Source organism: Oryza brachyantha, chromosome 2 (assembly GCF_000231095.2).
Source record: "Oryza brachyantha chromosome 2, ObraRS2, whole genome shotgun sequence".
In the NCBI taxonomy this organism is placed as follows: Eukaryota; Viridiplantae; Streptophyta; class Magnoliopsida; order Poales; family Poaceae; genus Oryza; species Oryza brachyantha.
In genome coordinates this window covers 1,499,611-1,523,399 of record NC_023164.2, presented here as the reverse complement: position 1 = coordinate 1,523,399, position 23,789 = coordinate 1,499,611, and the positions used below count along the sequence as shown (strand labels likewise).

Genomic DNA, 23,789 nt, shown 5'->3' with positions numbered 1-23,789 from the left:
AAATAGATGATAGGATTGATGTTCTGCTAGAGCTCAACTTTTACTCTTTATCCTCTATTTCTAGGATAGAGGATGGGATGGATGAGCTGTTGGGTATGCTCTAAGGGCATGTTCAGTTTGTTTCCAACGCTAATCATTCTAAATATTGACGATGCCAGAATTTTGGTAAGTAACAAACTAAATTAAACCTCAGAGCATCTTTAAGAGAATGACTAAATTTTGAATCTTCAAATTAAAATTTAGACACTCATTTTAGTTTTAACGACTTGAATTATGAGAGCATCTCCAAGAGACTCCATTCTCACTCTTCAAATCCTGGCAAGTGAAGGATGACAAGAGGGTCCTACCCATGTATGACCTATAGATAGTAATTTTGCTAGTGATGAAATGACTTACCAAATTTAGCCATTGAGGACTCGAATTTAGTCATTTAAATGACATGGCAAATTAAATAGACACTCTATTGGAGGATTTTTTTTTTTGCAAATTACTAAATTTAAGTATGACAAATAAGATGACTATTCTCTTAGAGATGCTCTTATCAACATAATCCTATCAATATTTGGTAATTCTAAAAACTTCTGCTCACAAAAGTTTGTGATGCCAAAAATTGATAGCTTATCAAATTAAACATAGCCTATGTATCCTGATATTGTCAAAATTTAGTTTTGCCCAATAGATGGTAATGTTTATTTGGACAACAAAATAAGCATGCCCTAAGTGTCATTCTCATTGCCGTTTTAACTTCTAAATTTAACTCCAAGAACCCTCCAACTCACTCTGAAATCTTAACTTCAAGAGTAGAGCTGTGGACCTTGGAGTGTCTAAAACCTAGTTCCAGTGTTCCACCCTTCTCACTCCAAACCTAGTCCCACCCTTCTTATTTATTTTTTTCAGATCACTTTAGCATGCTCCGCTGTCATTTTGGATAAAGTTAAAAGCTTCAGGAGAGATGGAGCTAGAGCTGAAGCTCTGCCAAACATGCCATAAACTTAAAAAGGAAGGCCTGCACATTTGAACAAATAGTGTAATCAATATTTGTAAGCACACATTTTACAATGACCATAGTGTAAACTTTCCACAGAAACTTACTGTACAACAGAAATTTCCACCAGAAGAAAAATATTGCACAGAACTAGCCAAAGCTGCAATGCAAGAGGGGGAGGGAAGAAACAAGAAGAAATGCTGGTGGGCTAATGCTAATGATTCAACAGATGCAGGATATGCTTTGCTTTATACTTTAAATAAAGATTGGTTCCTACAAAATGGGGGGCAGAAATAAACAATTCATGTCCAATGCCCAACCCTCTTCTTCCTTTTTTCTCCCTATACCCCTCACTCCTGATGGGAGGCAACAACAAGGTGCTGGAGGGGGAACAGCTACACCAATTTTTCATCAACAATAAGAGTTCCAGAAACCTATTATACATGAAGAGGAGGCAAGCAGCAAAACAAGATTAGTTCCACTAGTACAGGATGTCAAATAAAAGAATCACCACACCCATAGGCTGGGGGTCCTTCCTATCGACGACGACGATATCACCAGCACCGTCAGCAGGGTGCAACTAGTTAGCAGAGAACACAGTAGTTACCACCTATTGTGGTGCACCCCCTTCATCAATTCCATTCCTTTCCTTTCCTTTGATTTCCTTTGGAGAAGAGGAGGCAGGCAGGCTTCCAAGCCATAGGTTAACAACTGGCGAGGAATGCGCAACGTCTTGCATCTCCCGGGCAGTTCACGGGAAGAATCCATCTGAAACAACTCCTTAGCTAGATCCTCTAATTCAACCATCCCAAGCTTCTACTTGGGCATGGGAGCGAGCGAGGACAGCAACACTGCATGCTTCCTATCTTCTTTCCACAGTATATAACTATACAGATGCCACTACTCATTGGCAGCAACTTCTGCTGCTCTTTGTCTCATCATTTCATTTACAGCAGCCCTCCTTCTAGAATCAGATTGTTGTTGCAATCTTCGAAGATGCTCCTTGAGATCCCTGTATAGTGTATAGTTTCCAGAGGGTGTCAGTTGTTATTCCATGTAATAATATTATGCTATATACAAGCACAAGAAGCCAAGGTGACAGAATAAAAGCTAGAAGCGCCAACACACCTGCATCTTGGCACACTACAACCTGAGTCCCTGCAAGCTCTGGCATGGAGCTGGAGCATGTACCACATTTTCTTGCAAAGAACACACCCTCCTGAAGCACGTGTTTTGCACTGCATCCCATGACGAAACAATCCCTTGACTTTCCGGCAGTTAGGGTATTGACAACTGCCAGAGCGGCATGTCGAGGCATGTACCAGAAGATCAAGCATCTTTCTTAGCTGCAGCATCACGAAAGAAACATCACATTAGGTGATACTATATCCTGAAGGGATTCTAGAAAGTGAAACACATGAACAGAATAGAAAGGATGCAAAAGGTAACTTAGGTCATGTGAACATAAAAGCAGATTCAAAACTTAAAAATCAATTAATTATTGTCCACTTCACTGCATCATATGATCACCAATATAGACTTTAATGATGAAGTCGGAGAATGCTGAAACTTCCACAGAACACCTATGACATGCAATTAGTGGAGTACTAGCTGACGTTTTTGCATCAACTGGATGGCTGACTATTACATACAAATGGTGCAAGTTCTTATCTAACATTCAGGATTAGAAAAGGGAAACTAGCTGGTAAGGGCAGAAACCGACCAATAGTGGTCATAGTCATCAGCTAGGGCCACTAGGATCAGTAACAAGCTAGTTTTAAAGGGAAATTAAGGCATGTTGCAGGTCATTTAGGCGTCAGGAGAAAAATAAACAAATGCAATATTGCCTACCCTTTAAATGCATGTTTACAACACGACAAAGTTACTGATATAAGGTGATATTACCCTATCTCTATAGGACTATCTACCATGTTAATGGTATCATATGATTTACCATATGTTTATAAATGGAACTAGCTAAATGCCCATGCATTGCAATGGGATTTTAATAAAATAATTCATGAGGCGTATATGAACTTGTTAAGACTTGTGCAATAGGTGACTTAAAATTTTTGACAATGTAATTGTGCATATGTGATTATAATTAGCACATCATTATAGTCCTATACCCAAAGTGTCATCGTGAAAGTAAAAAGAAAGAGCGAATCACTGGCTGGCTAGCTATAGGTTAGAACCAATCTTTCATTGAACATATAGAAAAAAAAAAGGAAAAAGAGACAGAAATGGTGCTGGCGGATTTTAATAAGATATTATTGATATTTTTTAAATATAAAATCCAGAGGAGGTTTCTTAGATTCTTAAATGTTGGCCCAAAGAACAAAAGCCCAATAAAATATCTAACCTAACCCAACCCCACCTGCTCTCTCTCCCTCACCCTCTCCCCCACTCTCTCTCCCTAACACACGACGGCGGTGGCCCAGCAGCAGGGGCGGCGCGACGGCCGGCCGGCACGATGGCGCAACAGCGGTCAGGCACTCCGACGCGGCGAGGGAGGGGGGGCGGCGGCCGGGCGCGACGACTGGGCTGCGGGGCGGTGGCCGGGTGCAATGGCGGAGCGCCGGAGCTCGCACCATGCCCTCTTCGGTGAGTCCCTCTCTGTCTCTTGCCCAACCCAGCTCCGACCTGCCCCGTTGCCAACCCTATCCTCTAGATCCGGGGTGGCGCAGGTCAGGGCGGCGGATCGACGCGGTGGCCGGCGAGGCTCGGGGCGGCACGCCTCCCTCCACCGCGTCATCCTCCCTCCATCGACCCATCCTCCCTCGGCCAGCGCAGTAGTCCCTACTCTCTTTGCAGCATTTTTGGGGCCCACGTGTCATTGACAATGGTAGACTTTTTAGTATAGTATAGATTTAAGTTGATGTCAGGTCTCTAAGCATGAATTGCATTTTTTTTATTCAACTAAATAAGAGAAAAAAATCAACAATCTTCAAAGGACATTACTCCCTCCGCATTTTTTTATGACGCCGTTAATTTTTGGGTCTACGTTTTACCATTCACCTTATTCAAAACATTTACATAATTAATAATTATTTTACTGTGATTTGATTTATTACTAAAGACACCTTAAGCATGACTTATAACTTTACATATTTGCACAAAAAAATTAAGACAAATGGTCAAACATAAAACAAAAACTCAAAGACATCAAATAAAAAAATAACAGAGGGAGTAATAAGGGTGGCATTGAAAAGAACTTGCCTGCTGAACACGCATTTGCCGAGCTTCTTTATTTTGGGCATCACGATCAGCAGCTGATGGATGGTTTGTCAACTTGTGAGCATGATTAACTACTCCTTTTTGGTAACAAGCATTGCACACATCAAAATCTGGACAGACTTCACACCGCCAACCTTGACCAGTTTCAATATCATGACAGCAGACATTGCATGTAGTTACAAATGCTGGTGCGGTTGGATTATGTAGATGGTACAACACCATCATTGATGAGTGCTTAGCACGGCGAAGGGTGTCATATTGATAATGATTTCCTTGACAAAGACTAAGGAAGGCCTGCCTGGTGTCAAAAAATTCACTTTCTAGGATATCGTCTCTATCCTTGGTATCTTTGGGCAACCCAGCAATTTCAACCTAAAATATGGGAGGAACAAGTTATACAATAGTCTATTTGCTCTTTTTCTCCACAAGAAAAGAATGTCGTTCAGTAGTTACCGGATGGAGTGTATGTGTATCTCTACTGTTACTTGGGTGCCTCTCCCTATCTTCAAGTTGTTGCTCTGCATCGTAACACCTGAAACAAAATACTCAATGTGACAAGAATTTCACGAGAACCAAAAAAAAAATCATCTAGCTCGAAAATATGTATAAAGAGTGAAGACAATACACATTGCTCTTGACTGAGAATATCTACTTATCTAGTCATGGTTGGGATGGACATCTGGGTCCTTTTACTTACGTAAAGAAGATTATGATTGTGTCAGCTTTCTCTGTGCCACCCCAGTTTGTTGGGATGGTCACCTGGGGAGATCAATTCTTGGTGGGAGGGAGGGGGCCACTAACAGTAGCGCACCAAGCCTTTGGGCATAGGCTATTGGCCTCACTGTTGACTAAATCCATGCATGCTTGATGAGAGAGCAATGTTCATTGAAAGGCTTGACAACATGAAGGTGATGCGGGAGGAGATAATGAGACGGACTTAGGCACTTAGCAAAGTTTCTGCAGATGTTGGGGAATAGAATAGCAGATCTGTTCAAATTTTCTATTTATTGGTTTACTGGGATCTTATTGCTTACACCAGCTTGCTCGGAACTAAATTTTGTGTACTGTTGTTGTTACTAGGGTCTTCATTTGCTTCAACGAGGGGAAAGAACAAAATATTCCGTATAGTTTATTGTGGTACTTGAACTGCTTTTCTTTGATAAATAATTTTCCAGTTAATGTGTCTGGTCAGTTCAGAGGTGACTCTCCTCACTGGGCACCATATTAAACATGACCACGAGAAATGATACTAGTATAAATTTGTTTGCTAGAAACTAGGCGTGTCAGACTTGAAGAGTAACACATGCAACATTGTCAGAAAAAATAACTTACTTGTCACATATGTAAAAGCTTCTGCATTGATGGCAAACCCAACGTTTTCCAGACACCATAAGGGTACAGCAGTGACTACACGAATACTGCAAATGAACCATAATGAAATCTTCCTTCATTGGATAAATGGTTTCCCCAAGCTGCACATGACAAATTGAGTTCATGGTAAAGATGCCATCCAGCAGGAAAGAAAAACTGGGTGAGGGTGATAAAAGGGGAAAGAAAGGGTTTGGGGGCTATAGCAACCATCTGATCCATCATCCATCCAAACAAAGGAGCACATAAATCACTGTGTAATCCTACCTTGTGCATCAGCATAGCATCCTTGGAAGCGTTCCCACTGAGATCGGTGTGGCCAGCAGCTTTAAGAGCTCTTTTTGTAATAATCTTCTTTGTTTTACCCTTCTTCTGCAGCTTGCGGTCATCTTCTTCTTGACGAAGTTGATTGATCATATCTTCTGCAGCTCCTGGCCAATAATCTCCATCAAAATAAGGCAAACGCGCAGCAGTCACTTTAGCCTTGCACTCCCCCATGGTAATAAAGAAATGGTCATAGAGATTTGTCAGCTCAACAACAATCTCCTCCTTGGTAGCTTTTCGAAGCATAGATAAATACCTGAGTGTGAAGTACATTAGAAATCATCCAAACTAGAGCTAAAAGTAAATAGAGTAGCAGAAGTGTCAAATTAAGGCCATACCACTCCCGCAGTTTGTCAGATTTGGGAGTCTTCTGAATCTCAGGATGGCAGTACAAAATGTAATCTTCACCTTTCAACGGTGGGCATGCCCATATGTAACAGCTTGTGAATCCCCGCTGCTTGCAATATTCAAGATATCCTATCTGAGCACATAGAGACCTACTGTTAGATAGTAGAGAAAAATGCTAGCAGAAAAAGGTAGGCAGAACAAAAATGTCCTCAAACAGTACATACATGAAGTGATTGGCCTGGCAAAACAAGACACTTAAATTGATTTAAAAAACTCAACAAACATAGCACATTTACCAGAATTTCATGATAAACGAATGTACGTAAAGCCTCTCCGGACACCGTTCTAATCTCAGGTCTGAAGTATTTCACAGAATCCAGGTATGACAAATAAACACGACGTTGGTTCGGGAAGGAGCATTCAGCACCAAATTCTTGAACATACATTCCAAATAGGCACACTTCTACACCTTCTATTTTCTGGAACAAAAGTACAGCCTGCCAAAGATTTCATAAAAACAGGATCATGGATATCAGTGTTGCTGGCATTATTTATAGAAATGATTGGTGTTTCTATTTTGGAAGAACACCAGACTATTTTCATACCTTGGACTTGTATGGGAACTCTGTTGGGTAATTATCTTCTTGAAAAATTTCCAAAAAGCGTGGTTTTACTTCCAGCTTCTTGTCCACTGATGAAACAACTCTGACCACAAGACCTTCTGCTCCAGGAACCTACAAAAAATAAGGAATAGAGAGAATATAAAAGTGATAACATGAACAATTTCCATCATTGATGGCAAAAGGAACACTGTGAAAAAATCAGTGGTCTACTCTCAAGTACAGGACAAAAGTCCTGCCTATTCCACAAATACATACAAAAGATAAACTCATGATGCTAACAATTTAACACAGCTATGTTGAAAGAATTAGCACATAAAGCTTCACAATATACAATTCTACTTCAAGTTTAAACTCTTTTAAAACAGCCATGTTGTATGCATCATGTAAAGTAGCCAGTTTCTCAAAAAATGCTTTTGTAGAGTACAATTTTGTCATAAAAAGTAATGCAAGGTTGCATAATGGCACAATGCTTTGTGGTCAAATCTAGCACATGTTTGAAGCAACAGATAGAGAACAAAATTCACTTCACTTCACAAATATGACATAATATAACTAACCTCCTCGATGCTTTTCCTCTCATGAGTTGCCCTATCCTGTCTCTCCTGCTTCAGCCGTTTAAAAAGACGATCTTCGATATGATCGCTTAGTACAGTTCTAGGCAGATCTTTTGCCCCAAGAACGGCACTCTGTGGTAGAGGCATGCGCAACCCACGTTTCACTTCTTCGACATAACAATTTGGGCACGTGTACTCTGCTTGTCCTCCATCATTCCTTCTACCATTAAATAGAGCACATATCTGATGCTGCCAGCATTCACACTTGTCACACTGAACCCACTGCAGAATACATCATTTCAGAATATTTAATGCAAAAAGAAGATACCTGAATTTTTATGATACAATCACAAAACAACCAAAAATGAACTAAGGAACTTACCCATTCTTCAGTTTCCTCGTCATTCCTTTTTTTCTCAAACCTGGACTTCGAAAAGCTTTGCCCTTCCACCTCAATAGAATCACCACGGGTCTCATTGTAACATGGGATGCAGAAAAAATGGCGAGTATCACCAGTGCCAACAGTATAGTATGGTGCATTTCGCTTTATCCGAGCACCACAAGGGGAGCAATATATTGGTGGAGGTTCAAAAGTAAGTTTTTCCACTTTACAGAGCTGGCATGAATTCTCATTTTCATTATGCCCCATCAACTGATTCTTTTCGGCTTTAGCTTTACTCTGTAAAATCAAACAGCAGGTGATAATACATCAGAATAACTATATAGCAAGAGCATGAAAAACAATGGCCTACAAAATGCCAAAAGGACTCTAATGAAGACAAGAAGAGGATTTCATTTGGTTTGATGAGCTCAACCTAATCTATTTAGGGCAAAGCTACAGGCTGCTAAATATTATGTAAGTTGATACAGAAACTAGTACTATATTTGAAGCAGTATTGAGGTCAATTTCCATTACTTTTTGCCCTTGTCTTCGCATGTTATATTTGAGGAAATAGCAAGGGGAAGAATTTTCATTCAGTAGTTTTTTTTCCCCTCGTCTGTGTGCCCGAATGGAGAACGATAGCAGAATTTGCACCATGTCATATTAAAAGAGTTGGTCCTCTACTATTCCTATATTTACTTAAATTAATCTGGACTTTTTTTTCACTCCCAAGAAAGATTATAGCTACTGAAATGATTACCAGTTTAAAAGAAGACATACCTGACCAACCCACAGCCTTAGACTATTGATATGTTCCTGAATTTGCTCTGGAGTGAACAACTCTGTCATTGAGACACCTTTTATCTTTGGTTTTCCTGATTTAGAAACTGTGACATCCATTGAATCATTTGCTTCATTCTTGACCTCAAGGGCATTCTCACTTGTCTCCTTGTCAATTGACATGATTTCTTGCTTGACATGAGCCTTGATATCATTTGAGCCTCCAGGAGTCACATTATGTCTTGTTGCTGGCACATTTCCGTCAGTACCATAACCAATCTTTGCAGGCTTCTGAAGTGGCCGTGAGTCAATCTCCACATCCATTTTCAGGTGTCCCACCTTGTTATTCTGGTCAGGCAGTTCAGGATGTGTTTCCTGCAATACAATCCCTAGATTGGAAGGCATAGAAACTTCACGCTCTGCAGCACTGGGTGATACAGGCTGGATCTTTAACCGTTTTGGAATAGATGGCTGGCCATCAAACATTTCAGCCGACACTGGGTCAATGTCCATTATGTCACCCTCTACCCCATTCATGATTCTGTGAGCCGTACTCTGTTGAGCAATTTTTCTAGGCTCAGGAGGTTTTTGCTTGCTTGCCATTTCAGTTGAACGCTGTAGAAATTTTTTTGCATTACTGCATACAGGACACTGCTCATCGACACAAGTCTTATAATGTTCAGTAACCATTCTTGACTTCCTGCAATCCCTGTATGAACAATCCTTTCTTTTACAGTTCTCAAAATGCTTTACAAGTTCCTGTACCTGAAAACAGCGGTGGAATTTACAACTTCCGACAGCAGTTAAGCATGACTTTGCATGAAAAAGCAAGAGTAACCACTTCATCTGACGGAAGTAATAGATATTTCCAGCAGCCTGTTCAAGTCCTCCACTGGGAAGCTTTGCCAATGCAGGATCAACTGAAGTCACAGTACAACCAGAAAGATGCCAATCGGATGAAAATGGCTGTTGCGCTCCATCCTGCGACATTGTTCTCTGACACAAATCTGCCTGTATTTGCTTCTCAAGAGATGAATCATTAGTGATAGGTGCCTTTTCCATTGTCTGTGGCTGCCATTGGGTCTGATGCATTTGATCTGGCTGAGATCCTTTCAAGACATAACTTGCATCATTTGAACTGTCAAGCTGCGGATTAGAGGACAACAATTGCTGAGAATCATGGGATGCAGTAGAATGAAAATTTTGAGAGCTGGAAAGATGTCCAAACATTTGTCCTCCTTTGACATTATCATGAGCACTTCTTTGCTGGTATTGACCCGGGTAATTTTGAATGTCAGCATGTTCAGTAGCTTGTGAAGATATCAACTCAGTGTGTGGCAGAGCTCCTTGTTCTGACAATTGCATAGGATGGCTGGAACTCAGTTGGGACTGTTTAAGGGAATTGCTTCTCAGTATAGACTGCTGATGCTGCGAGTTAGGCTGCTGTTGATTCAGGCGGTACTGGTTTTGCACAAACTGGGAATTAGGCTGCATCTGATGTTGCTGCATTGAATGTTGTTGGTGAAGAAGTTGCTCATGAGTCAACTGAGATGACTGAAAATTCATCTTCTCTGGTTGATCCAAAACCTCAGTTTTTATCTGAGGCTGAAGTTGAATGGATTGCATGTTTAACTGACTGGTCATCAACATGGAATTCATTCTTGATCTAGATTGCAAATTTGCAGCACCCATGGTGTGATTATTCGCTGCTGTTAAAGCAGAAGAACCAGTATTGTAAAAATTTCCAGAACCAGATATATCAACTGGTGCTGCACAAACAAACAACACAATTTCTTTTGTCACAATGTGATGTGCATGCAAGAATTTTTTTCATAAAAATTGAACACATGACTATCTGATCCACTTCTAACGATACATGCCAAACTAAAAAATTAAGCAGTACCTCCCCAGGTAGAGTTCAAATGGGCGTAACAAACAAGGAAAGCAAACTAAACATGTGTGTGCATAATAAATTATTAAAACCTTCTGTTAACATATTGCAGAAAGAGCAGGGATAAACGGAAGCAGGTCATTGCTGCCACTATTAGTGATAAAACGCTGGTTACTGAGCTTATGACAAGCTAAGATCATCATTGTATTCAAATTTGATACCATCAATAAGCATAATGACTTATTGTTTAGGAGCTTGAGATTCTATCAGCATTAAGTGGTCGATAAGTAATATAGGCGTACAAAGGCTATGTAATATTCAGATCTGTCTGCAGAATGAATATGAAATTAACAAAGTATAGATATCTAAAGACTTCCAAACTAGTGCCAATGGTTTTAAGGTGGGACAGTATCATTTCACCCTCAAGCACAAGAATTCTAACCACAACATGAAGGCCAATGACTCTTTTTTTTTACAGAGAGCCAAAACGAAAGTCACGAACTATGTGTTGCTCCCAAGCTAACAAAGAACACTCCAAGTTTAAAAAATTTAATAAAAAGCAGGGTACACCAAAAGACAGCAGACATACTCGGCATCCTCTGTGCAGTTTGCTGGTTGAATTGTTGGTGCGCAGGTTTGGCTGAATTCCCATAAGGGGAAATGTTAATGTATGCTTCTGGTACAGCACTTCTGTTTGTTAGCTGCATGTTTGACCCATGTAAACCCATTCCACCATTCACATGTCCATCGGATAGACTGTATGCAGACGAATTTTCCAGCATGTTTGAGTGCATTCCAGAATTACTGTTCCCCCCTATATGCTGGATTTGATGACTGCTTTGGTTGCTAGGAAATTGCTTCTGCTGCGGCATTTGTGGTGTCACAGTTGACTCACCATTGAAATATCCAGGTCCATTTGAAAAATCAGGATTGGCAGGCACATTCTGTTGAGTATTAAATCCTGGAGTTGGTATCATATGAGTCACTTGCCGCTGAATACCCACAGGACCCATTGTAGACGGGATGCTGCTTGTGGTTGAATTTAATGGAACACTGGTAGTTAGATGCTGGTAACCGTTAGACATTGAACCTGTAAGGACGAATTAAGAGTAATCAGAGCATGTAAATGGTCCATAAATAAATGTTAAAATGTACATTATGCCTGTTTGGCAGCAGGTCATCTTTAGATTCTCACTCCTGTGTTCTAACTCAGTTACTAAATTTTCAAACATATGGCCAACAGCATGGATATAGAATACTTCAAACTAAGCCAAACAGTCCAAAGAGCATGAACACAAGCTGTGTGGAACAATCTGAACCTGGTAGTGAGGTACCCGTGTTGGCACCCTGAGGAATCATGGTTGCACCAGATGATGGAAGGCCAGTGTTGTCTGTTACATAGGGTACTCTAGAATTTCCAGTTGCACCTTGTGTGATACCTGGTGTTGGAATCATGGTGCTATAACCAGAGGAAGATGCCATTTGCCTTGACATCTGTTGGTTTTGCTGGTTTTGTTGAGCACTCAACGTCTTAATAGCAAACTGCAATTGTGGCTCAACTGGTCCCTTCATCATATTGTAGTAATCATTCTGCTCAAAAAACCACAAAAGAATCGAATAGACAGAATAACATTGCAGTAAGATCTACTTTTGCCAGAAAAGGGCTCAAATGTTCTTAAACCAAAGGCGCAAAAAGATAATGGGACAGAAAGCAATACCCTGTTTGAGAATTTTCTAAACAAGATCTCCTCGAGCCGCTTCGAAAGTTCTGGCAGCCGCCGGCGCCAGTCAGTCGCTGATTGCTTCCTTCCTATATATTCGTATCTGCCAGTTTACAAACACGTATCAGACCAAAAAAGTCTATCTTCACCTTCTACTGAACTCAAACCAACAGCAGAAGGTCTAATTTCTAGTAATATAGGACGGTATTGAACTAAAAACGCAGAGTCCTGATATATATGTGATGCAAAAGTGATAAGAGTAGTCCTATCGTTATCCTCCCTTTTTTAATTTGAGAAGAAAATAACTGTATAAATGTAAAAGACAAAACAAATAATATAGGTCTGGAGTATTTTTAGCAATTCCACATCCCTGCATTAAATTTGTAGATATGCTACGGATCAACCCCCCTCCCCCCCCCCCCCCAAAGTACAAATAACACCCTGAGTAGCAAATAGTCCACCCATTGAGAGAAGTCAAAGTAACAGAATGCTTACATCCTGTCCCGCATAGTGTTGCGCATCATCACAAACTGGGAATCAAGCCCCCCGAGTCCCACCACATCCGGCATCTGCTGTGGCAGTCCGTCAACGCCACCGACACCACTGCCACCAACCTGATTAATCTGCGGCGCTTGCCCCGACATCTGCCCGGCCAGGTGCGCCGCCTGTCCCACATTCATCTTTGCTGCCAGCCAAGCCTCAGAGCATAACAATCATTGCGCGTTGCACGGCTGGATGCAGCGACCGCAAGTGAGCACACTGGCGTTCACCTCACATGAACTCCAAAAGAAGCCACCTTTCCCCCGCAACGCCAACCCCAACCCCAACCCAGAGCGCAGCAGCAGTGGAAGAAGCTATCCCTCCGCGAATCCGACCAGAAACTCCGCCCAATTCAGCATGAAACCGCACTGCACCACACCACTACCACCGCCCAGCAGCAGAGCGCCAGAACCCCCCAACCCCGCCACGCCACGCGGCGATCAGAACCCACGCGCAGCAATCCGGAGCAGCACGGAGCCTCACCGCGGAGCCTCTCCACCGAATTGGAGCCCCGCGGGGTCAGCCCGCCCGAAACCCTAGAAACCAAGCAGAGGCGGGCCGGGCCTCCCACGGCGAAGGGGGAGGGGAACCCCCTACTCCCCCGACCGTCCGTACACCCCGCGCGCTCGGCACCACACCCCCCAGCAAACGGGGAACACGCGGGGGTGGGGGAAGCGGCGGCGGGGGAGGCGCGGCGGCGGTGCGATTTGGGGAGGTGGGGATTAGCGGGGGGGGGGGCGACGCGGTGAAGGCGAGGGAGGGAGGTGGGGAAGGAAGGAAGACGTCGTCGACCAATCGCGGATCTGCGCGGATCCGGGGCTGAGACACCCCCCCGTGTCTCTGCGCGGTGGGCCCGGGCGTGGCGGCTGCGGGCCCCGCCGGGGGAGGGGTGAAAAATCGGGTGCGTGGGAGTGGGCGGCGCGCCGCGTTGGATGGGGATCCGACGGCCAGGAAGCGGCCCCGGGAGGGGCGAGTCGGCTTCGCGTGTGTGTTTTTTCTCTCCGCACGTGCGTGCGTGGCTCGCTGCTGGCTGCTGCTGCTGGTGATGGGGAGACGGGTGTGCTGCAACGTCAATACGTCATGGCTGCCTGCCGGTGCCAAGCCGGGAGTTCAGGTTCGGCAGCGATTCCATTTTGGGATTCCATTGTAGATATAATAAATAGGGGTTATGCAGTTTGAGCAATTATAGTGGAGAGGTGGTAAATTTGGGGAAAGACATACTAGGGCTGGCCATTTCCTCTGCCGGAGCCATGTTTTTGCTCCAGCGGGGATTCGTGTCTAGGGCCTCGGTTCGGGTAAGAGCCGAGGACAGAGAAAGATACACATATTTTGATTTTACATTATATATACGTGGTTGAGAACGAATCATAGTGATACATGTTATAAGGCTGGATTTAATGATGATTTATATTTATAACAATGATTCCAAGTCGATTCGTAGCATTTATTGAATAAAATTATATTGTATGGAGGGAATAAAAAGGAACTAAGGTAATAAAATAATTTTTGGTGTATTGGTGACTAAAAAACGTTACTACCGCAGGGAGATTTTACGACTTCCCTTGCGCTTGAACCAAAGAGAATGCGAATCCTTTGTTTTACTTTTATCTTCTTCCCTCTGGGTGAAAAATAGGCCAAACTTTTCACCCGTTCTCTCAGTGGTGAAAATAGGTCAAACTTTTTCGACCTGTTCTCAATGGCGAAAATAGGGTCGAGCGATCAAGCTGTTCGTACATGAATTGACTGTATATGGTTTAATACGAGCCAACAAAATTGAAAATGGATTGTTTGCATGCCATTGAACTTCAAGCATAGAATATTTTGTCAAAAAAGAAGGGTGTAATATTATCACCGGAAAATCAAAATGAATGGCACCAATGTCCAACACATCTACTTCAGTATCACCTGAAATGTGAACATGGTTCTATCGAGCATCATGAAAGTAGCAGCAGCCAACTGAAGCGTCAACCGGTTTGATGAAAGTTTGAGGGATGCAGAGCGCAATTCTCTCTTAAAAACTAAGGATGAATTTCATCCGCAGTAGCAGATTTCATCAGCAACAGTGTAATACTATCACCATAAATCCAAAATGAATGGCACCAGTAGCATCTAATTCAGTGTCACCTGAAAAGTGAAACGGTTCTATCGTACATCAGGAAAGTAGTCTACAGAAGCGTCAACCATCATAACAAGAACTTTCAACTACATCACTGCAAAATCCAAATACTAACCATATAAATGCTAAACATTGCTCTAAGAGTTACAGAAGAACACTCCGGTGCAGCTATGTGACCTATTCTCGCTTCAATCTGAAAGACCAACTTAACCACAGTTAACTCCAAGAATTCTATTAATCAGACCACTAACACCAAGAATTCTACAAATCAGATCATTATGGAATTTTGGCGCTTCTCCACTCGATTGGCCCCAGGATTTGTTTTTTCTTCTGAATGCTGTACCTGGGATCTGAAGCTGCTAGCTCTCGGAAATGGAAAGGAGGGAGATTCTGTTTTTACAGAAATTGAGAGCTTGACATCTGCCTCGCCTAGTCTAGTTCTTTCAATCTGCTCAATGAACTTAGATAATTTTGTTCCTGATGTCTTCCAGTTTCTTCAGGATTTCACCAGGAGTCCTGTCGAGTTCATCAGCAATCTTCCTCTGCATATCAGCTGGAAGGGATGGAAACTGCTCGCAGAGATCACCATCAATCACATCCTGCAACAAACAAGAAAAATATTCCATCATCAAACAATAAACGGACACTGGAAACTGCATTTAAACCTGAGTGTTCTATCCGACAATGGTAAAGGTGGAGGAATATTGCATTTGTGGTACTTTCGCTGCTACAGATATGGAAGGTTCTTCCCCCTTATCTGTAGTTCTTGCAACAAGAATAATAAACTATGAGAAATAATTTATCCTCCCAGGCTCCAGACATGACAGGAAGAGACCAATTAAACTGTTATTAGTTAGTAATACTTACTAGCTAATACTATACTATACTATAAAACTTAATGCTTGAACATTAATACAATCAGAATAATGTAACTTAGTAATAACTATCAAATCAATTATTAGTCTAATAAAGTGGCGGTATGGAAAAGCCTACTGATAGATAATGGATTACAATTAACAGAGTATACTTTCTTGCATTAATTAAAAAGAGTAAATTGCAGTAATAATTCCTTGCTCAGAAATAAAATACCAAAAAAATATTACCTTAACTGGAAAATAAGCAGATCTGTAGGCCATGTGATCTCTTCCACATAATGGTGGATGCTCCTGGCGGAGATGCATTTCCAAGTGAGAAAAGAAGTCAACATCTTCCCTGGAGGTGAATGCAAGCAATGCCCCAACACTGCCCATCACAGTCCCATAAATAAGACATTCACCGCCTCCTGGTATTAAAGAGGCTTTCTGCAAACATGTGACAACATCACCAACATGAAACTGAACGATCTCCTCTACTTTGTTTGGAGCCCCATTCAACTTCCCTTGCTCCCATTTAATCTTTCCCCCAGTTGGGTCCTCTTCAATCTCATCTGAGACATCCTGAGGAAGGCGAGCAAAATATATGTTCCCAAACTTATCTGCCCCTGCCATAGTATCAAAATCTATATGATTTGCCGCTGTAAGCCATCTGGGAACACTGTCATCAGCAAAGATATACAGTTGGTTTTCATCCCTTCTGTATTTGCAATAATGAAATGACTGCAGGAGATGGCACCATAAACAAAGATTAGAGATTTGTCCAGCAAAAAAGGGTATATAAAATTTGGTGAATCATATGTACTATATTCAAAACAGAACCATAACTATCAGAGAATTGACAAATTTGAGATGTTTCAACCAGAACTCCAGAAGTAGATAGAAACCCATCAGTATCGTTATTTCGGAAGGGAGAATCTGACTGTAATAGCTAATGCAAAATCTCTTAAAACAGGCAAAAAGACCTAAAATTCATATATCGACACAAAAATACTTACAATGAAACAAAAAACTTTCCTTCTAATTCAGTGTAAACACCAAAAACATGTAGGTTAGATCATCATGTTGTGCACAAGTCAAGTTGCTAGTTTATCTTCTTGAATATAGACCAATATATGCATATTAAATGCTGTATACATCTACAGGTGACGAGATGACAAACAGGGAAGGAATGGAACCAAATAAAGGTAGTAAGCATACCTCTTGCATATCACCAACATAAATCCTATCTCGGTAAGTATGAATAGACACTATTGTCCTTGGAAAAAGCTTATTTTCACACTTCCTGAGCAACTTTCTCTTCCCAAGATCATATAATCTGAGGACTGAACCAACTCCAGCAAGCAACCGTCCTTGGAACTGGCACAAAGCGAGAGGTACTTCCTCCACCTGTGTCTTGTGAAGCAGTTCAAGTGATCTCCCTTCATCCACAAACTTGTATATATGGATGAAACCAGCTGCAAGGTTCCTCTTAGGCCAGAACTGCAATCCCTTGGCAGTACCAACAGCCAAGAGAGTACCATGCTCCTTATCATGAAAGTTCACAGTGCAAATACTAACAGCTGCTTCATTGTCCTGCAATTCCAGCAGACAAGTCGTGTCTCTGCTCCTTGGATCAAGAATCCTGATGCAAGAAACCCACCTTTCTGATTCCGCCTTGGGATAACCATACTGTTCATCAGGAAGTGTGTTTCTGTCCTCAGCACCATCATCTTGACCATCGCCATTCTCCATCTGATCCCCATTATTCGCGTTGCCATTTTCTATTACACCAGCAGCCTCAAGGCACTCCTTCTTAGCAGCTTCTCGCTCTTCTGCACTGAGTGCACCCTTGTCACTCTCAATGACAGCAAGGTATTTCTTTTTTGGGAGAATCACAAATTTCCTTGGGGTGTAGCGCAGAGGGATGGCTGTTTCATTGAAAGTTTCTCCCAGGCGTTCAATGGTGAAAATCCGTAGGGCATCACCGGCAACAGCAACAACACCTTCTGAACATTGATCAGAAGAGAATGATGCAGCAGACTCAAGTGTATCACAGGATAGTGGAGTCAAGAGGAAGTGGCCTTGATGTATGTAGCCAAGCCAGGGACGGCTGGACAGGCAAAGCATTGCTTGCCGATGGCTAACTATGCAGGGAAACAGCTTTGGAGGTCTCAGGCCAAGGAACCGAGATCGTGTGTCTGATAGCTGACCAGTGACCATGTCAACATTGGTGCGGAACAAGACACCATTTTGCAGGCCAGCATTGAGGAAAAGGTTGGCTGGATGGTCCGCACCGTCCTCACCACCAACTGATGCTTGAACTTCTAGGAACATAAGGGATTCTGGGGCTGAAGAGACACTTTGGACACTAAGAGGCTGCAAACAGTCATCAGGGTCCAGGGAGAGTATCCGGATGGTGTTATCATAGGAACCAACTGCAAGGAAACGGGACCTCTGTCTCCCCTCTGGAACTGGTGCAATAGCCAGGCATGCAACATCACCAGACATGTCCTGCTTCTCAACTTCCATAAGCTGACCTGTCATGTCCATCTCAAAATAGATAAGCTCTCCACCGCTGAGGGCAATTACCACCTGGAGCCGGTTTGATCCAACCTTAGTGATAGTTTTCTTCCCAGGTGTCCTCCACTCATTCACACGGCCATCCTCCCTGATGTGCCTGATGCCGTTGGGATGGACCTGCATAAGTGAGTCCTCGCCAAGGAGCGAAACCGCTAGGGAATGAGTGGTGTCCAGAAACTGGCTGTCGCTGACTTCCTCAATAGTCTCACCAATGGAGAGCACGAGAGTAACATTGGCAAAGGACACAACAATGTAGGCATCAAACATGTCATTGATATTCTTCTTTACAGTCCAGACAGCAATAGGCTCAGCTGGTAACATAGATCGAGCCATCTCACTAATAGCAAGGCCAGGCCTCAAGATGCGCAAGGTGGACCGAGGACCACGGCCGCAGGCTGTGAATACCTGGGGTGTTTCCTCATCGAAAAGATTTGCAACACGCATGTCCATGATTGGCATGAGGCTCTCAATCTCATCAATCCGGAACAGGTTCTTGAGTGCCCTTGGCTGAAAGAACACTGGCTGGAACCCCTCCTCTGTCTCCATCAGTGTCGCTGAAGATGACTCAACATCCACGTCCCGGCCAATATCACGAAACTGATAAAGTGCATGGTTGCCAAACTCCGAAGCAGCAAAGAGAAAACCTGAGCGCAGCACACAGATAGCAGATGTCACCGGTATGGTGTCAAAGTACTTAATCCTGAGCTCACTAACAGTGTCACCGCTGTATTCGAGATCAACCTTGAAGATATCGCCATATTCTGTCTGTAATAAGAAGAAGAACAAGCTCTTCTGCCTGTGTGTGGCAGCTGCAACAATGAGAACACCACGCTCAGCCGGGAGATCAGCGCGGCGTGGAATGACAGCGCGCACTTCCGGATGCCCCTGGTTCCGGTAGAGCACAAAATTGTCACAGCACACGAGGAGGCCACTTGGCCCGTCGCCGCCACCAGGCACGGTGACCAGTAGATTAGCACCATTGTCTATCGGCTCGGAGGCCTTGCGAGATACATGATTGAGGCCCAGGTCTAGCTCATAGAATGTGAGGTGCTTCTGCGCCTGCTCAGCGGCCTGCCCAGTGGGATCGCGGTCGGACTCGGCGTACTCGAGCTCAATGGCAGCGAAGATAGGATTGTCGAACCCACAGTCGAGGGCAGTGAGGGAGAAGGTGAGCGTGTTGGACTTGTGCGCCTCGAGTGGGGAGGAGATGGTGAGACGCGCGGCGGCGTCACGGTTGAGGACGTAGACGAGCTTCTGCTTCTCGAGGGCGGCGATGCAGAGGGCGCGGCCCTTGGGGTCGACGGCGAGGAGCTGGCCGGGGACGATGCGGCGGCAGCCGGACTTGCCGAAGGTCTCCTGGTGGACCTTGTCGAGGCGGTTGCGGTCGGGGGAGTACTCGAGGATGACGAGGCGGCCGGAGTCGGTGCCGACGACGAGGTAGTCCTTGGTGGCCCCCGTGAGGCGGAACTGGGCGAGCGAGCGGATGGCGCCGAAGACGTCGACGGAGAGGAGCGTGCGGAGACGGCCGGTCTCCGGGTCGGGGCGGAGGAGCTCGAGTGTAGTGCCCCTGGCGACGGCGATCTCCTGCGTGGAGGAGGAGGAGGAGGAGCCGGAGCCCGACGACTTCTTGGAGTCGCGGCCGCTGAAGCTGCCGATGACGGCGCAGACCGCGCCCGTCGCCCGCTGCAGCGTGAGGCTGTAGAGGTACATGGCCGAACCGGACCTCCTCCCTCCTGCGGCGGGCGGCGGCGGCGAAAGGGAGGGAGATCTAGGGTTTTAGATTGAAGGCGGTGGTGGGGCGGGGCGGGTGGTGCTCGGCTCGAATGGTGGAGACTGTGCGTGTGTGGCTTATCGATCATATCCGGGTCGGCTCGGACGACGGGACGAGTCCAGCACACGACTGGTGCCACCGCAGTCGGTCGTGCTCCAGCCAGACTACCATTCCAGCGATGCCTACTGTTGGACATAAAGAGCAAAATGCAAAATTGACGAGATGCTACTCACAATAGAGTTTTGTATTTTACAGAAATAGTAAATGGTGTACCCGTGCAAAGATAGCATCACCATATCGAAAATAAAAAAGTACTAATCACCAACTTAACTGCTGCAACCATCCGAATTACCTCTAAACACATTAACATATATTTTTCACTTAATCCTCCCTAGCACTATTTCTGGAGATTTGGCCTGGGTTGGCACACGTGGCAATTCCATTAACACAATAACATTTTTTTTATAAAAATAATGGGATCAACATGTCATATTTCACACCTCTATCTCTTTCCTAGCTCTCTTACTCCATCCGTCGGAGTATGAACTCGCCACAGTAGTGCCGCTATTGACTGGCATGCATCGCCGAAGCTCGAACATGCTTGAGGAGCAAAAGAGGAAGGCCACCGATCCCAACGTGACATCGCCCCACCGACCTAACCCACAATGTCGAAGCTTGAAGGTATATCTTCACTTCTAAACCAACCAGGTCACTAGATCTCAGACCCTAACCAACATGGGTGAAGGGAGCACTTGTTGCCTGCTACCAAGATGGAGCCCATGGAAGATGGTGGCTAGCAAGTGAGCAGAGAATATTAGTACAAAAGGATGGTGGCAAGCTCACTGAGCCGGCGAAGTTAACTGGCCGAGCTCTTCATGAATCCATTCATTGCCTCCCCTTTTGCATGAAACATGACGACGAGCTCACCGGGTCTGTGGAGCAAGTAACCTCTAAATCCATGACCCCGACTTGATGGTGAGGTCAAGAAGAAGGCGCCATATGTGAAGCTATAGGTCTCCTTAGGAAGGGCACTGGAGGTGGTTAAGCTTAAACTCACTCTCCTACTGCATCGCATGAGCTTGACCTATGGAGATAGCCAATACCAATGAGCAGATTGACCCGATGCTCTGATCTTCTCCATCCTCGTCGAATAGTACTCGACACCCACATTTTGGTAAAGGCTCCCAAGGGATGGAATCACCGAACACACACTCCTCCTACGTCGCTATATTTTAAATAGAGGGATAATGTATCTAACCTATTACCATGTTACTATATTATGGAGCGAGTAGCATTGTGTTTTTAATAATTTCGGTCTTGGAAGATTGGTGGTTTCTTCTGTTCAGACTATTAGGACCTATGATATGCATATCTCTGCTACAAGATGATTGTAGTCATAGTCAACCGATACAAAATAAAGTGTTTGATCATCGTTTTGTAATAGTCTAGTTTAATAGCATCCGTACAACAAAGACTGTATGACACATCTAACAAAAAGCTAACAACATTATAAGGTGACATTATTTGAAATCTATTGATTGGTAAACTAAAAGGTAAATGGCTAAAAAATATATAAATGTAATGTCTTTATTGCCATATGAGTTCTGCTAACTAGGCTTACAAGTTATATCGGTTTATATATAGGCAGATATATTTATTACCTCCATCTTATAATAAATAGGACTATGTGGATCAAATTTAAACTAGAGGGTTATAATTATTACATGATGGAGATAGTATAAGTTAGTTATCACACACTTATATAAGATACTTAATTAGGAGTCAGATGCACATTGTATCGGTTGCTTTTAATCATTTACACACAAACACCATGACAATTTTGCACATAAAATCATCTCAAAGAACACAGTGACTTAAAAGAATCTTTTGATATCTTCGTAGCTTATGCTAAACAGGATAGAAATGATTATATTTTGGAATGAAGACAGCAAATTACATGCGTAGAACCCGTCTCCCCGGAAAGAAAGCGTAATTCTGGAGGCGCCTCTGGACGGGCGGGAGGATAAGGGGAGTTAGCCGCATACGGCAAATCCCAATCCGATAAATCCCAATCGAATTCAACACGAACAAACACACGACGCAGCAGCAGCAATGGCCATGGCGGCCGCGGGCATTGGCGGCGCGCTGGGATTCCTCGCGCCGCGCCGCCGCGCCATCTCCTGGAGAGCGGGGGGAGCGGCCGGAGCGGCGTTCCGGCGGCGGCCGCTGGTGGCGGTGCGGGCGTCGTACGAGGCCGGGGTCGGGGTGATGGCGACCAAGGTGGGGATGATGACCTACTTCGACCCGGCCACCGGCAAGCCCGTGCCGGTGACCATCGTCGGGTTCCGGGAGGGCGGCAACGTGGTGACGCAGGTGAAGACCGCCGCCACCGACGGGTACGACGCTGTCCAGGTCGGGTACCACGGCGTCCGCGAGGCGAAGCTCACCCGCCCGGAGCTCGGCCACCTCGGCAAGGCCGGCGCGCCGCCGCTCCGCCACCTGCAGGAGTTCCGCCTCCAGTCCGTCGAGGGGTACGACCCCGGCCAGCCGCTCGACTTCGCCGAGATGTTCAAGGAGGGCGACCTCGTCGACATCTCCGGCAAGTCCATCGGCAAGGGGTTCCAAGGTCAGCACTCCATTTCTATTTCGACCTCTCTGAAGACTGAACTGAATAATACATTAATACTTGCTCATTGGTAGAAAAATTTAAGAAAACTTCAAACTCTTGCAGTATCAAATTATTGTATGCTTGCAATAGACTTTGCTCTTGATTGGTGTGAATGTGTCATGTACTTGCACATTGCGATTGCCATTGCCAGCAATGTCAGTGCCGGTTCTTAGGAGGAGTTACTGTGGATTGTAGCAAGTCGATTGTTTGTTTGCAACATTGGCATGCATTGTGCCGTGTCCACATAATCTTGAACTTCTTGAGTGTTCATGACTCATTGCAAACATCAGCGTCGCTCGTAGAATTTTCATGAGGTCAAGATCAATGCAAACTTGCTGCGATTGCGATCTTGGTTTGTGAATGACGGTTTTCAGTATCACAATTCACAAGCACTATGCATTTTCACTAATTTGCCGTGAACATCGGCATCGCCTTAAAGTTTCCTTGGGTAAGAACACTTGAACACAAGATCACTCCCTCAGCAGCATACCGACTCTCTATTTTCTGATGCCATGATTGTTGAACTGCGCTCTCGGTTTGCGACTGACGGTTCTTCGTCATCGCGCAGGTGGCATCAAGAGGCACAACTTCAAGCGAGGGCTGATGACTCACGGTTCCAAGAGCCACAGAGCTCTGGGTTCGATCGGTGCGGGTACTACGCCAGGGCGGGTGTACAAGGGGAAGAAGATGCCCGGGAGGATGGGAGGAACCAAGACCAAGATCAGGAAGCTCAAGATCGTCAAGATTGACAACGACCTCAGGGTTCTGATGATCAAGGGCGCTGTGCCGGGGAAGCCCGGGAACCTCCTCCGCATCGCGCCTGCCAAGATCGTCGGCAAGAACATCCCCAAGAACTAGATTTATGTTTCATCCTGTTTTGTGATCGGTTGTTTACTGAACTGTTGTAAATTGGAGATGTTCTTTTGCCCTTGTCCAGGTTTTTGTATACGCTTAACTCAGTTTCGTAAAGCCTTTTCTTTTTGTATCACATTCTTTTTAACACCGTCATCTTTTTGTTTCTGTTTATACTTATAAGTCAAAATTAAA

General features: G+C 44.3%; 3 protein-coding genes across 5 annotated transcripts; 1 reads left to right on the top strand and 2 right to left on the bottom strand.

Moving 5' to 3' along the window:
- Positions 1-1,032: 1,032 nt before the first annotated feature.
- LOC102704944 (probable histone acetyltransferase HAC-like 1) lies at positions 1,033-13,381 on the bottom strand. 3 transcript variants are annotated; one of them, XM_006646800.3, is made up of 16 exons: positions 12,709-12,893; positions 12,211-12,316; positions 11,812-12,082; positions 11,082-11,582; positions 8,602-10,370; positions 7,822-8,118; positions 7,443-7,721; positions 6,868-6,996; positions 6,559-6,759; positions 6,253-6,395; positions 5,858-6,170; positions 5,555-5,694; positions 4,676-4,754; positions 4,205-4,594; positions 2,114-2,331; positions 1,033-1,997 (listed from the first exon to the last, which is right to left on the bottom strand). In XM_006646800.3, exons 1-16 carry the CDS (start codon positions 12,891-12,893, stop codon positions 1,886-1,888), a joined length of 5,133 nt encoding a protein of 1,710 aa, XP_006646863.2. In that variant the 3' UTR covers positions 1,033-1,885. The 3 variants fall into 3 exon arrangements, with proteins under 3 accessions (XP_006646863.2, XP_006646864.2, XP_040377059.1); XM_006646801.3 differs by having other exon boundaries at positions 1,217-1,997; positions 8,602-10,310; positions 12,709-13,381; XM_040521125.1 differs by having other exon boundaries at positions 1,217-1,997; positions 11,932-12,082; positions 12,709-13,381.
- A 1,207-nt stretch (positions 13,382-14,588) lies between these two features.
- Positions 14,589-20,094, bottom strand: LOC102700027 (spliceosome-associated protein 130 A-like). The gene is made up of 3 exons (XM_015833940.2): positions 16,942-20,094; positions 15,973-16,464; positions 14,589-15,468 (listed from the first exon to the last, which is right to left on the bottom strand). Exons 1-3 carry the CDS (start codon positions 20,011-20,013, stop codon positions 15,331-15,333), a joined length of 3,702 nt encoding a protein of 1,233 aa, XP_015689426.2. The 5' UTR covers positions 20,014-20,094; the 3' UTR covers positions 14,589-15,330.
- A 2,049-nt stretch (positions 20,095-22,143) lies between these two features.
- On the top strand, positions 22,144-23,730 carry LOC102704671 (50S ribosomal protein L3, chloroplastic). Its single transcript, XM_006646798.3, has 2 exons — positions 22,144-22,700; positions 23,311-23,730. The coding sequence occupies exons 1-2, from the start codon at positions 22,187-22,189 to the stop codon at positions 23,598-23,600; spliced, it is 804 nt and encodes a 267-aa protein (XP_006646861.2). The 5' UTR covers positions 22,144-22,186; the 3' UTR covers positions 23,601-23,730.
- The last annotated feature ends 59 nt before the right edge of the window (positions 23,731-23,789 follow it).

Excerpts from the sequence above, each read along its gene's own strand:
- LOC102704671 (XM_006646798.3), top strand. The coding sequence starts at position 22,187 with ATGGCCATGGCGGCCGCGGGCATTGGCGGCGCGCTGGGATTCCTCGCG. Across the intron at positions 22,701-23,310 it reads CATCGGCAAGGGGTTCCAAG|GTGGCATCAAGAGGCACAAC; the intron begins GTCAGCACTCCA and ends GTCATCGCGCAG.
- LOC102704944 (XM_006646800.3), bottom strand. The coding sequence starts at position 12,893 with ATGAATGTGGGACAGGCGGCGCACCTGGCCGGGCAGATGTCGGGGCAA. Across the intron at positions 6,171-6,252 it reads TCTGACAAACTGCGGGAGTG|GTATTTATCTATGCTTCGAA; the intron begins GTATGGCCTTAA and ends CTTCACACTCAG. Across the intron at positions 4,595-4,675 it reads ATACACATACACTCCATCCG|GTTGAAATTGCTGGGTTGCC; the intron begins GTAACTACTGAA and ends CCCATATTTTAG.
- LOC102700027 (XM_015833940.2), bottom strand. The coding sequence starts at position 20,013 with ATGTACCTCTACAGCCTCACGCTGCAGCGGGCGACGGGCGCGGTCTGC. Across the intron at positions 16,465-16,941 it reads ATGTTGGTGATATGCAAGAG|TCATTTCATTATTGCAAATA; the intron begins GTATGCTTACTA and ends CATCTCCTGCAG. Across the intron at positions 15,469-15,972 it reads CTGCTTATTTTCCAGTTAAG|GATGTGATTGATGGTGATCT; the intron begins GTAATATTTTTT and ends TGTTTGTTGCAG.